The 13,515-nt window shown below is 42.1% G+C and overlaps 1 protein-coding gene across 1 annotated transcript; it reads left to right on the forward strand.

Moving 5' to 3' along the window:
* Positions 1-223: 223 nt before the first annotated feature.
* LOC121945716 (reticulophagy regulator 1-like) lies at positions 224-12,817 on the forward strand. Its single transcript, XM_042490019.1, has 7 exons — positions 224-429; positions 8,675-8,792; positions 9,107-9,191; positions 9,711-9,833; positions 10,366-10,436; positions 11,483-11,606; positions 12,119-12,817. Exons 1-7 carry the CDS (start codon positions 398-400, stop codon positions 12,640-12,642), a joined length of 1,077 nt encoding a protein of 358 aa, XP_042345953.1. The 5' UTR covers positions 224-397; the 3' UTR covers positions 12,643-12,817.
* Positions 12,818-13,515: the final 698 nt, after the last annotated feature.

The following is a 13,515-nucleotide window of genomic DNA, read 5'->3' on the forward strand; positions in this document are numbered from 1 at the left end:
CAAAATGTCGAGTGTTTGGGAAACAGGCACATGTCCCCTCTCATCCTGCTGTCACCGACACAGGAGCAGGGAGGTGGTGTTGGGGTTGTTGGTGGTGGAGGGTGTTGCTGTTTCTACCCCCTGACCCCGTCCCTCTGTCCTCCTGATGGCTGTCGGCTGGAATGTAGTGTGACCGGGTTATTTTTAGATGAAGCCGCTTGAAATACTCCAGCCGGGGCTTCATTGAGGATAAACACAAGCTGCTCTCGCGCCGTGTGGCACGTAAAACCTGAGTTTGGCTCGAGTTTTTGCCGTCATTTTTATTTCACAGAAAAAACTAGTTGTTTCTATCAGCTCGACTGTTTGGCTGCCTTTCGTAGCGTCATCAGATCGTCTGAAGCTACCTGAAGCTCTGGAGATGTCTCCTGAAGACCGCGGGGCAGGACTGAGGTATGACGGGGGCTGTGTCAGAGCTGCCGGAGGAGAATTTTGTTATTTCACGGCTCTGTTCTCCAAAACCGCTCAAACTTTCTCACTTACCTCTCGTGGCATCTCGCCACGCAGATTTGTTTTATATGTCTTTGTTTGGAGATATATGCCTTACAAATTTCCATTTACCTCCGTTGTTTTGGGGTTAAAGAACTTTGATGTACAGAAAACTGTATTCAGATCTGTATATTTTTTAATTTTCAGTACTTTTGTGGGGGGGTCATTTTGTTTTTTTTTTCTTTCTTATTTTCAGGTAATTTCTTTGTAACTTCTTTCACAAATTTCTTGTGAATTTTTGGGCCGTGTCTTGTTAAGTTTGGGGGTCATGTCTTGTTTTTTTTTCCTTTTTTTGGGTACTTTCTTGACAATTTTTGGGCCACGTTTTGTCAAGTTTCTCATTGCCCTCTGCTCGTGTTTTTGCCAGACATTAAATCAGTTTGCTCAAGTTTCAAAGGGCTTTCCAAAGCTTCTGACACTATGTAATAAGCTCTCGTGTAGCTGCAGTCTTGCTCTGGTTTGTGTTCGGATTGTGCAATCAGTGTTTGTACGGAAAAGACGTGATGACACGATGAGGGAAACAACACACAACAAAAACAAAACTTTTTTGGCAAAGTTAACCATAATTTCAGTTTGACCACATTACCAACATAAACAGCACAGCGTGGATGTATTTAGAAAAGCGTACACATCATTGCATCATGGCTCCCCATGCGTCCGTAACGCGGGTCGTAGCGTTTGGCTTTGTGTCGGGGTCGACACACGCAGTCTGGCCTTTTGCAAAAGACATCAGCTGTAAACTCGATCGGCAGGGGCTCCTTTAATGTCAGCTGCTGCATGTGATATATATGTACGGCTGCACGCAGAGCATAAACAGGTATTAGTTGCATCAGAGTCCGAGTTTCTGTGGTTTAGACCCACGCAGACAGGTGGGTAAACATATTTACGCCTTCCCTCCCAATCACAAGTGGAGAGCTGGGATGTTTTTGCCGCCATTCCTGGCATTGTTTGTCTGGCCCTATTTTTAAAGCGCCGTCACCGGGCTTGTTAGAGGCTCAGACGTGCTGCTCCCTGTGTTGTTTCAGAGATTACTGGTCGGGTAAAAAAGTGACATCTGTCCGACAGCTGCTCATGTGGTGCCGCCGCTGCCCTCCTTCCCCGCCTGCAGTCCTCTGACGTGACGAGTTCTCAGTTGAAAGTTGGATTTTTTTTTTTTTGAGTGATGACGGAAGTCTTCACTGTGAAAATGCTTCTCGACTAATTGATTGACAGGTGGTGGTGTGTAATGATAAGGAGCAGTGAAATGTGATATATTTGCTTGCCAGCATCCGAAGTGTTCGTGGAGCTCAGACAACACGTGACTCGAGGGCTGAAAAATGTCATATGTTCCTCACATGGTTAGGATGACAGGTATTCTTCTCAAATTGTGCAGATGCTTCTGGATTAAACTTGTGAGCTGCAAGTCACCGAAAAATCAGAGGACAGAAGCAGTCAGAGAGACAGATGGGAGTATAAATCCACTCCCAACTCGTCCAATACTGCCGCTTTGACAGTAGGTTTCCATTAACCCTCAAACTGAACAAACTGAAACTGCAAAAATAAAATGCGCCTAATGGAAACGTGTCAATTTAAAAAAAGAAAAAGCATTTATTGCAAAAAAGTTTTTATGCTTGCATGTGGTGGTATTTCAGGTGATTCAAAAAAGCCAAATTTTGCAAACCTGCAATAAAAACAGGTCACAAATAGGTCACACGATGCTATTGATATGCACTTGTTGGTGTTTTCATGTGCAACTTTTTGGCCGAGACACAGCAACATGAGGCAACATGAGGCAACGCAAGGTGACGCGGCAGAGGGCTTTTTGTCACCGCTAGTTCTCTGATGTCAGTTTGGTGTGTCTGGGCCTTTGGGTTTAGGCAACAAAACCACGTAATTAAGTTTAGGAGAAAGAGTTGGGGAATCCAGAGTTTTTTTAAGACCCATCCACCTTTCCTTCTACTCACCCAATATGAACTTTCACTCTCTTTATATTATGGTGGTTGCAGAAGGCAGAAGCCACCACAACTAGCCGTCATTATTTCCAATCCAAGGCCACGTAGGTGTGTTATGGAGCCGTGATAGAAAAGTGAGCCACTTATACGTGGGAGCGGCCATGTATGAGGGATTTCTGTGATTTCACAGAGGAATTGTGGATTCAAAACTTCCAGATGATCCGTTCAACTTTCTCAGAGTTATGTGATGCAATAACAGCTCTTGTAGCTCCTGCTGCATCATGAGGGAGCCAGTTCCTACTGACAAGCACATGGCCATAGCATCATGTGACCTAGAAAAGCCAATAAATGTGTTTCCATTTCAGTTTTGCGAAATATGGCTTTTTCGAATCATCTGAAATACCACCTTATGTAATCGTAACAATTTTTAAAAAAAAGATAAAGAGAAGTTTTTTTTCAAAATTTACATGTTTCCATTAGGTGTATTTTATGTTAGCATTTCCGATTTGCACAATTTGAGGGTTAATGGAAACCATGACAGAGACAGTAAATGATTGCAGAAAGCGCTGCTGATGCATATGTTGTGTCATGCCAGAGGCAGATGCCGTTGCATAAATGTCATGCCCATCATGCCTCATTTGCTTCCACGATGCTGACATGCTGTCTAAAATCACACACTAGAGTGGCATGATGCTGCTGCTGTTTGATTCTGTGAAAAAATGCAAAGGTAGCATAAAGAACGGACTTCCTAGCGGGCCTTAGCACGCTATCTGCATAAAAAGGATTACTCAGACAGCAGCCACAGACCCTGAATAGTAACCCATGGTTATGGCCCTGTTTTGGACAATTTCATTGAATGGTGCAATGGTGCATGATCTTGCAGGAGGCTGACAATCATCACCAGACGTTACAGTGATCCTTGACTGGACTCTGGCAGTCATTAGTATACAGCAACTTAACAGACGTGAACACGTGTCTTGTCCTGCACCTTATCTCACTGTATAGAGCCACCAAACAAACATGGGGTTCAACTTTCAACTCCAAGAAAATGGAGCAGATGTCTTCATGCTGGCGGGAAAACAAACTGCAACAAACTACGCTTCAACACTTCAGGCGATCTGTGAAGTGGTGAAACTTTAAGGTACGTCATCCAAACAGACTTGTGTCTCTTCCCAGGAGACGTCTGTCTTCCGTGGAAGAGTGAAATACTTATCCCTTTCGTCCGTTACTGCTATTATTGCCTCGCAGTATCACTGTCACATGTTGGACCCATCATGTTTCCCTGGAAATCAGCCTCTTACGGGGGGACATGTGCCTGGAAGTCGAGAGGGGAGCAGCGGGTTGACCTTTCGTCATCAGGGTTATCTGAGACAAGACGTGGTGTTCGGGTCAGGTGGGAGGGGTGGTGGGTGTACATGAGATACTGCAGCTTCTCGTGGTTTCTCCTGCTTGTTCCTTGTAACCTGGCAGATACATTATGTTGGGGAGGGAGGTGTGGATGGTTATGGGGGGAGAAAGGGTGGCTGGGTTCAGAGGGAAGAAATGAAAAATGGAAGGACTTTAAATGGTTTAGTCTGTCTTTTTTTGGGTCTTCACAACCTTTACTAACTTCACAAGTGTTTTTGGACTAAAGCTGAGATTTTTGAGTTCAATTTAAGCTTTTCTAACAACAGCAATGTAATTTATTGGCCAGCCCATGACCTTGGTCCAAATATCCAAGTATCTCAGCAACTTGAATTGCTATGAAATTTGATGAGCACATTCATAGTCCTCAGAGTATGAGTTGTAATGACTTTAGTTACGCTTTCTGAAGCAACACCAGCAGTTTAAAATCTTTACTTATCCATTCGAATGCCTCAATATCTATTAGACTGTTTGACACAAAGTGTATGTACAGGTGTCTATGGTTCCAGAAGTTGCAGGCGATGGTGCAAAATTTTGGTTTTGGAGAAATTCTGGTTTCTGTTTGTAGCATAAACTATATAATGGATGAAGCTACAGCAATATCACCCACTGGTTTGTGGACTGCTTTTTTGAAGCCTCAAGTTAGGCATTTCGGTTGTCACAATCTTGGTATTTTGGAGCTAGAAATGATCATATTTTGACAGGGGTTAGAGCTGTGGAGGAGTGAGGGGTGGATCTGACTTATGGGTTGCAGCGGAGCCCTGCAGACAGCCCATCACTCAAGTGGCCCCACCTATAAATTTGCATAACTTTGAGTCTTAATAAAATGTAAATGCGTTAAGTTATATAACATTTTGCCCCCTGTACAGCTGTCATGAATGTTGAAATTAGCTATAGAGAACAAAAGTAAGTTTTTTGTACCACGCTGTAAACATGTTAATTTCTGCTGTAAAGTTGTCGTATATCGCCGTTTTTTCAGCAGACTTTCACATCTTATTATTATGCACCAGGAGTTCTTCTGCGTCTCCTGTTGACGTTACGAGACACCGCAACCAATGCCTAGATATCAACAAAAGCACAGTATCAGGTTTGGAAAAAAAAACCCATCATGGTTTGGCTCAACATTCATATGTGAAGCAAACACCGGGCTCCCGGGTAAAAGTCCGCAGTTTGTTGGATCCATCCACCGCCTCTCCCACCCACCCTATAGGGACTTTCCAGCTCCTTAAACTATGTTTTTATGGGGAAAGTTTTCAAATGACACAGTCTGGTGGCTTTTGTCAATGTTGTCTAACACCAAAATCACTGACAAAGCAGTGGTATTTGACATTTTCGGATTGAGAATAGACTGACATTTTAAGATGGGGATCGATGGGGATTCACACTGTTTTGGAGCCTGCCTCAAGTTAGAGAAACTGCGGTTTTGGGCACTTTGTTATTGACTTCATTTTTCAACCTCAAAGGTTGCTGCTTGGTTTGTGGTCCGAGTATTATTGACCAGTCACGTAGGAATGGTAGGTGAACAGTCTGTGTGGAGAGGCATTTTTGTGGCATGGACTAAGTGTGCAGGTGTGTCTTTTTACTTTTTTCTTAATGTACACCGTTCATGGAGAGCTTTGGACCTTAGTAATGTGGGGATGATGACTTTTGCTCATCCCAGATGATGTTTTCCACTGACTTTGGTGATTTTCTAATTCACCACGAAACTGACATCTGTGTTTTATATTACGACAAAATCTATGACAGCAGAAATACTGTCATTTTACAGTACATATGTGGCCCAACCCCGCTGGTGCCCCTTATCTGAAATAGTGGTTAACTATAGGAACATACCTTTTCTAACAGAAATCAGAAGCCCTGGAGAGGCCACAATCACACATTTCCCAATTAGCACAGGCACCTCACAGCTGTGTTAACTACTGTGAACCTGTTGTGGTAACCAGATCTCCATGGCGATTTCACACCAGCTGTTTCAATGACAGCTGCTTCCACAGGACGTGTAGTGTCCATCCTCTGTTGGATTTAAATTTAGTAACATTGCCATTTCATCTGATGAAAGACATTGAGGCAGTTACCGTGTCCCTGTTACACTGTCAGTTTGATTAATTTGGTTTCAACCACAGTGGGAACTTCACTTAAGCCTTTGGTACGCTCCCAAAATATTAAGTGGCATGTTTCTGTTGAATGCTAACAAATAGGACTGAGTGTTGTTTGAAAACTCAGATACCAGTACCCTTTGTTTAAAAACTTTTTTGATACCCATCACGTGCTAACGAGGCATCTCGTCACGCTGAAGGGCCAACTCCGTCAAATACACCGCTATACAACTTGCTTTAAATCAATCGTAGTGATTGGCTGCAAGCACAACAATACAAATAGTGATTTCGGGTTCAGTAAAAATCAAGAAGCGGAATAGTTTAATTTGAGAATCTTGAATAATACTAGGTTATGGGTTACTTTAGTGAATACCTTAAAGCAGTAATAGTGAACTTGTGGCCCACGGCACAAATCTGGCCCCCAATAGGGTGCCGCATGGCCCTCCCAACCATTTCCTAAGTCACAATGAAGTGATCCCAGTGATTCATACTGGGAATTGTTTTTGTACTTTTTGTATGCATAAGGTTCCAGAGTGCATAAAAAGCATCAAAACAGAGCTTGTTTATCAAAAAAAGTGCCAGTGGAAGATCCCCCACAGCCCCCGACAGAGGTCCTAGCTAAGCCCCTAATGCCCTAAATCCTAGAAACTTCCTTAAATCGTAGAATTGTCTTAAATCCCAGTAATGTCCTAAATCATAAATACGTCCTAAAATCTAAGAAATGTCCTAAATTCAGAGAAACATTATAAAACCTTGAAATGTCCTAAAATCAGAGAAAGGTCCTAAAATTCTCTAGACGTACTAAAATCCTAGAAATGTCCTAAATCCAAGATACGTGCTACAATAACAGAAAAGTTCTAAAATTTGAGAAATGTTCTAAAATCCTAGACATGTGCTATGATAAGGGAAACATCCTAAAATCCTAGAAACATCCCAAACTCCCAGAAATGTCCTAAATCCTTAAACATGTACGGGCTGCTGTGACTGGCCCCTGGACTCCTGTCATTTTGCAAAAGTGGCCCCTAAGCAAAGCAAGCTGAGTATCCCACCTTGAAGGGCATCAATTATCGATACACAGTTCTGTTAACAAACTAATATTTATCCAGTACAGTAGCACAAACATTTACCTTTTATCACCTGCGATGTTTCAACCTGATAAAGGAAATTCCCAGATGACAAAACTTCTGCTCCCTCATCTATTTATCGTACATGACCTAAACGCGAGCCACATGTGTGCCTTTTATAGCTGCTGTGTGTGACGTGAGCACGAGGGCTGAGAGTTAAGCCTAAACGGGAGGTGCTTTTTGGGAACCCTCGACGTGGAGGGGAAAGTTTCATACCTCACCAGGTGGCCCAGAATTCCCAGTAGTACCACAGCATGGAAAGCACTCTCACATTCCTATTCCCATCTGCCACCCGTCCATTTAGTCAGCTCGCCAGTTTTATTGTAGGCTTCCTAATTTAGACTATGACATTTGCATCGGACTGGCTTGTTACTTGGACTAAATTTTATCAATGACCCTCAACCAGTAGAATTCGAAGCCTCCAAATAAACCTCTTCAATCCCTTTCTTAGTCAAGTCAAATGTTAATACTATTTTTAATGTGGAGTCACTGCGTTGTTTATTACATACTGAGCATCTCCACATAACAACATACCGAGTCACTTTATTTGTAAAGCAAATTTAGAGACCACACAAGTTGTTGCAATTATAGAATATAGACAGAGTAGTTGCCATCAGCTTAAGGTCAGATGATCCCAGAGTACTCCGGGAGATTACGAAGAGAAACAAAAGCGTGAATACAATTTTTCCCAGGTCATGGACCGAATGTGATGGAGTGATAGTCTGTATTAGTAATAGTCACTGAAACACTGATCAACAAGTATACAGCCTGGAGCCTATCCCAGCTGTCTTTGGGCGAGAGGCGGGGTACACCCTGGACAGGTCGCCAGACTATCGCAGGGCTGACACATGTAGACAGACAACCAGTCACACTCACATGCACACCGACGGCAATTTAGAGTCACCAATTAACCTGATATGCATGCCTTTGGACTGTGGGAGGAAGCCGGAGACCCCTGCCGCAATCTTGCATCTGCATGAAGAATGGATGTTTTCTACAAAGACGTGGCTGCTTTTTAAGCCAGGATTGTGCCCCAGATTGCAAAATACTTCTGTTGGTTTATAAAGCAGTGAAAGTTAAGGCCCATGAAATACATTTCTGACTTTCTGCTACACTATGAGTCGTCAAAACCTCTCCAAGATACATAAATAGGCTTGCCTTGCCACCAAACTAGCTATTTGAAGCCCAAAAAATGATCTTTTACAAACCATAACCAAGTGGGTTTTGTGCCTAAAGGTAGCCACACATTAACCAATGATGATCCGCTCAGCTTTTGAAGAGTTATGTGATGCAATAACAGCTCTTGTAGCTCCTGCTGCATTGTGAGGGAGCCAGTTCCTACTGACAAACACATAGACATGGCATCATGTGACCTACACCCAAGCCAAGTATGGCTTTTTTGAATCGCCTGAAATACCACCTCATGCAAGCATAAACCGTTTTCTTTTTTTTTTTCCACAGATTCACAGATTTCCATTACGCATATGTTATACTCGCAATTTCAATTTCTGCACTTTGAGGTCTTCACAGAAACCCGTCTACTGTCAGCGATTCAGTAAAGATTACTAACATTGCTTCTATCTGTCTTTTCTAGCTGGGAGATCATCGACTCCGGGCAGGACAGCCGGTCTGGGACTGGACCTCAGCTCAGCGACTCCCTCAAACTCTTCCTCCAGGAGATGTCAGCTTTCAAACAGCAGAATCCTGGCAAGGTGAGGCAGAGTCGGCCGATGACCCGGACTAACTTGAAATGTCTTTACTTAGTTACCTCAGCAGAACAACACAGTTATGTTTTTCTTCTACGACCTTCTGCATCAGCTTATCGGATTATGAAGTAACTGGTTATACTTTAGTATCACATTTGTTTAAAACAATTCTTATGTCGTTTTTTAGGGAAAATCCTGTATAGTATATCTTGAACTTTTCCTAAGATAATAACTAATACAAATACTATGCTGTAACTGAGTAAAAGCAGACAAAAACTACATCAGTATAATCTCCTTGATTTTGTCTCTATCTCTTTTAGTTTTGCCTGCTGGTTTGCAGTTTCTGCACCTTCTTCGCTGTCTTAGGACGCTACATTCCAGGGATTGTTATCTCATATATTCTAGGTACGTGAACTAAATTTTGGCACATAAAAGGACCGTTTCTGTCATGCTAGATTTGTATGTTTAGACCAACAAATCCAGCACAGTTGGTGGGTCACTGCATGTTTTTTAACCTGGTTAAACCTGGTTACTGCAGCCTGCTTCTCCAAACTAGGGGCATGCTGATGGATATCCACTGTAATTAATACACTGACTATTGATACTTCACAGAGCCCCACTTCAAAAATCTCTTGAAATGAAAAGGTATAGTTGTGTGTCATCAGCATAACAACGAAGTGAGATATCAAAGTAATAAATTATGTAGCCAGCTCCAGGTGCATCCAGCTGTTTAATCTATCAGTAATCAAAAGCATGTGATATGTGATCAATAGCATCAAATATTAAATACCAACATAGCGAGCAAACTTATTTCTGTAAAAAAAAAAAAAAAAAGAAGTGCTTTCATGGCAGGTATGATAATGGATTTTTCTAGAAACAAATATTAGTTTTGCCTGAATTTTTTCTCTCTTGACCTCTCTGCAGTGCTGGGTGTTTTCTTGTGGCCTCTGATTTCGTCTCACGAGGTTGGTTTGTGGCTGGAGCCAGTTCTGCAGAAGCTGGACTTTGGCATCGGGGAGTTCATTCAGAAAATTAAGGAGAACCACGGTAACAATTTAACATTTTAATATGTTTACGTATTTGATGTCTGCAGTGTTAGTACTTAGTTTTGTAGACATCACATGTTGGGGATGTGATATATCCCAAACAAACCAAAATTTTACTTAACCCTTAGGGACTGTTTGGTGCATTCTGTGCACTTTGCAATCTCCATTTTTTGATAATGTTGGCTGTGTTCATGCATATGGCATGAATTTTGGATTGTGTATTTTTGTTTAATCTTGAAATTTCCAGCTCAGCTCCTGCAATAAGTCTAAGTACACTGTGGAAACTTAATTGCTTCATTCTTACTGTTAAGTGCAAAAAATATTTTAGACCCTGGTAGCATGTTTGCCCCATTTATGAATTTAAACAAATTTCTTGCAACAGGTGATTGTAGAGAAAACAATTTCATCCTTGAAAATAAAAATAAGTGCTTGAAAAAATGACTGAAAGTCCTGAAATGTACAAATCCTGTTGTATTCAGTGCTGAAGTAAGAGCCAAATCAGCAGCACCACCTTCATGTTTTCTTCCTTTCAGAGAAAAGGATCTTGCAGGCTCAGACTGAGAAGGAAGGCATCGAGTCGGACCTGTCCTCCATGTTTCCCAAGGTTGGCTGATCACCTCAGTCTAATGATTCCTCTGTTGACTGACAAGATCCAGTTAAAGCTAATTGAAATTCAGTTCACATGATCCACATCAGCATCGAGGTCTGTGCCAAAGTGAACGCCAAAAGTTTTTGCTCTTCAAGCCGTAACATCTGACTACAGATTACATTCACTGAGCGTGCTTCTCTTAAAAGGCTCTGATGTCAGGATTTCTTGAACTTATATTCAAAGGTCTGAATTTGATTTCTATTCAAGGCCAAAGGTCTGGAACGATTGATGTCAAGGTGATAAGTTTTCGCCCAGGCCACTCGCAGAGAGGCTTCAGCAGCTCTCTCTCTTGCTGTGTCGTAGATTTCACAAACAACTTAATTTGCTGATTCATGGGAAGATTGTAACTGTTGAAGTTTTATTGTCCTCACTTCTGTATTTGGAGGATATTGCTGTTTGAAATGCCCGTGCTTTTTGTCATAGTGGCGTTTAACATTTCCACTCTTCACAACTGTAACTGTCTCTGTGCAAATCAAACTGCTGGATTTGGGCAAAATAAACGCATATTTCTCTGTCAACTCGTCTTTGAAAACTTGTGCATTGACAATATAACGTACACTCACAGACAGGACAGAACGTGAACGTCCATTAGACGTTCACTAACTTCATAATTTTGAACGGACGCTCGTTAGCCTTGAACTCTGACGTAACTTAAACATCATATGCTTCCCGGCTGTCAACGTTGCCATGGCAACAATGTAAAACAGGATATGATTACGTTTAAGGCTTAATCTCAGGAGGGGTGCACTTATTTACATGGTACTTTTGCATTCCTAATACAAGGTGTGGGCTGGGTCCGGACTGACTTGTGTCCAGATTTGAGAAGCACTTGTTTATATGACACCTGTATAAACAGAGTGGACATATTGCAGACATGCTAGCAGGACTGTAGGTTGAGAATAGACATGTGGACATGAAGTTTTCTGCACTTCTGCCACCAGATTAGCTCCGTCTGTTTTGCACTCTTAAATCTGACGTCTCTGTGTGTTTCCTTCCTGCAGCTCGACTCCACGGTGTGTAAGGAAATGTGTGTGTCAGACACAGAGGTGTCTGATGTGACGTGGACGGACAACGGTACTTTCAACCTGTCAGAGGGACACACGCCACAGACTGAGAACTCAGAGGGTACGTCAGCTCCACCTGCAGGCGGCACACGGCTTTAAAATCAACATTTCTAGAACAGAAACATTAAGGCACATCTGGCTGAACAGCTGCTTCAGAGGTCTTACAGTGTGATGAGTGTGGCAGCGTGCTTTAACAGTTATTTGGGTTTATCTTAAATGGGATCCCTGATTGGGTTTTTTTTTTTTTTTTTTTAACCTGGTCCCAATTTTTTCATGAACGCTTTGAAATTTATAATTTCTCCAGCGACACACTCCAGCCTCTGTGACTTTTTTTATTATACATTTAATTTAAAGCACGATAAAAAAATTTACACATGAAATTTTCTGTGTTCATTGCTCATGCTATCAGTAATGTGAAATCTATTAGATATTAAATAAAATATTAAATGTAAAAGTTAGAAATTCCAGTTTAAGGACAAAATAGCTAATATTAAATGTCGTCTTGCATGCCGTGAATATTTTTTGCCCACTTCCTGTTAATTTCTCGGCCACTTTTTTTTTTTTACGCCACAGATCTCGACAGAGAAGAAGCGTTCACCGGAGGCCTTCCAGAATTCCCCTCACTCGACAACGGCGCAACGACCAACGGTGACGACGACGACGACCTCAGCCTCGGCCTTCCCACGTCGCCACCTCAGCCGCAGCAGCCAATCAAATCCACGCATGCGGCCTCTTCTCACAAAGATCAACCCATCGACAAAGCCCTCGAATTAGTCAACCAGATGGCGGGCGACGTCATCGCCGCCGCTGTCACAGCTGCCATCCAGGAGAGAATAGAATCAGCGGTCGGCTTCTCAGCGCTGAGCGAAGGCTCGGAGCGGTCAAGACTCCCAGAATCCACCAGGCTGCTGGAGCTGGCCGAGGAGTCGGACAGCGAGGTGGAGGACTTTGAGCTGCTGGACCAGTCGGAGCTGGAGCAACTGGAAGGGGAGCTGGGTCTCGGAGAGGAGACGGCCCGGGCCAAAGAAGAGGATCCGGCTCAGAGTGACAAGCCGGCTTCATCTGGTTTCTTCTCTAAACTCCTGAGACGCCACTGATGGATGAGAAGTTCGGTCAGCAGGGGACAAGGACGGGTTACAGAGGACATGTGGAGGGCAGAGGGGATGCTCTGGTCAGAAGACTGTTGGGGGGTAGCGAGAAAACAATGTTTCCATTTATCTGTTTTTCCTGTAGAGCTAACATCAACATTTTTAAACCGGTCAGTTCGTCAAATATGGAGGTGAAAGTCACTTTGACTCTTTGAAACTCGAGCAAATCGGCTTGATTTCTTCTCCTAAAAACATGGGAGGAAAAATTTGAACAACTTTACAAGAAATGACTAAAAAAATTAGCAAGAAAAGGAAAGAAAAATACAAGAACAAACAAGTAAATTACCTGAAAAAAGTGAAATGTTTTTTTAAATTATTATATATTTCGAAACATCTTTAAATGTATAATTCTAATAGTCATGAATATAGTTTCTGGACATTAAATTTTTCATTTATTTCATCTATAAGGACAACACATTAATCAACATTTCCGTCAATGTTGAAACCTGTGAAATGATAAGATTCACATCCACCATAAAGACAACAACAGCTATGAGAAACAAGAACCTACAACAAACAGGAACTCCCAAGACAGAACAAAACCCACCAAGAAACAGCAGAACACCATACAAAACAATCGCACAGCAACAGCATATCGCATTTTAGCACAAATAGCCATGCACGCAACATGCAACAACAATACAACAGATTTTCCTCCTTTTATTGATAATTTTCTAATATTCTTTTCTCTCTTTTTTCACCCTCTCCTGCTCTTAAATTAAATTTCAGGTTATTTTCTTGTCACTTTTATACCAATTTCTTGCAATTTGCTCATTGACTTTTTTTTCTTACATTTCTGACGGGAATAAAACATATTTTCTC

This window comes from Plectropomus leopardus, chromosome 1 (assembly GCF_008729295.1).
Source record: "Plectropomus leopardus isolate mb chromosome 1, YSFRI_Pleo_2.0, whole genome shotgun sequence".
NCBI lineage: Eukaryota > Metazoa > Chordata > Actinopteri > Perciformes > Serranidae > Plectropomus > Plectropomus leopardus.

Coding starts and splice junctions, on each gene's coding strand:
- LOC121945716 (XM_042490019.1), top strand. CDS start 398: ATGTCTCCTGAAGACCGCGGGGCAGGACTGAG. Junction 8,793..9,106: donor AACAGCAGAATCCTGGCAAG/GTGAGGCAGAGT, acceptor TATCTCTTTTAG/TTTTGCCTGCTGGTTTGCAG. Junction 9,192..9,710: donor TGTTATCTCATATATTCTAG/GTACGTGAACTA, acceptor ACCTCTCTGCAG/TGCTGGGTGTTTTCTTGTGG.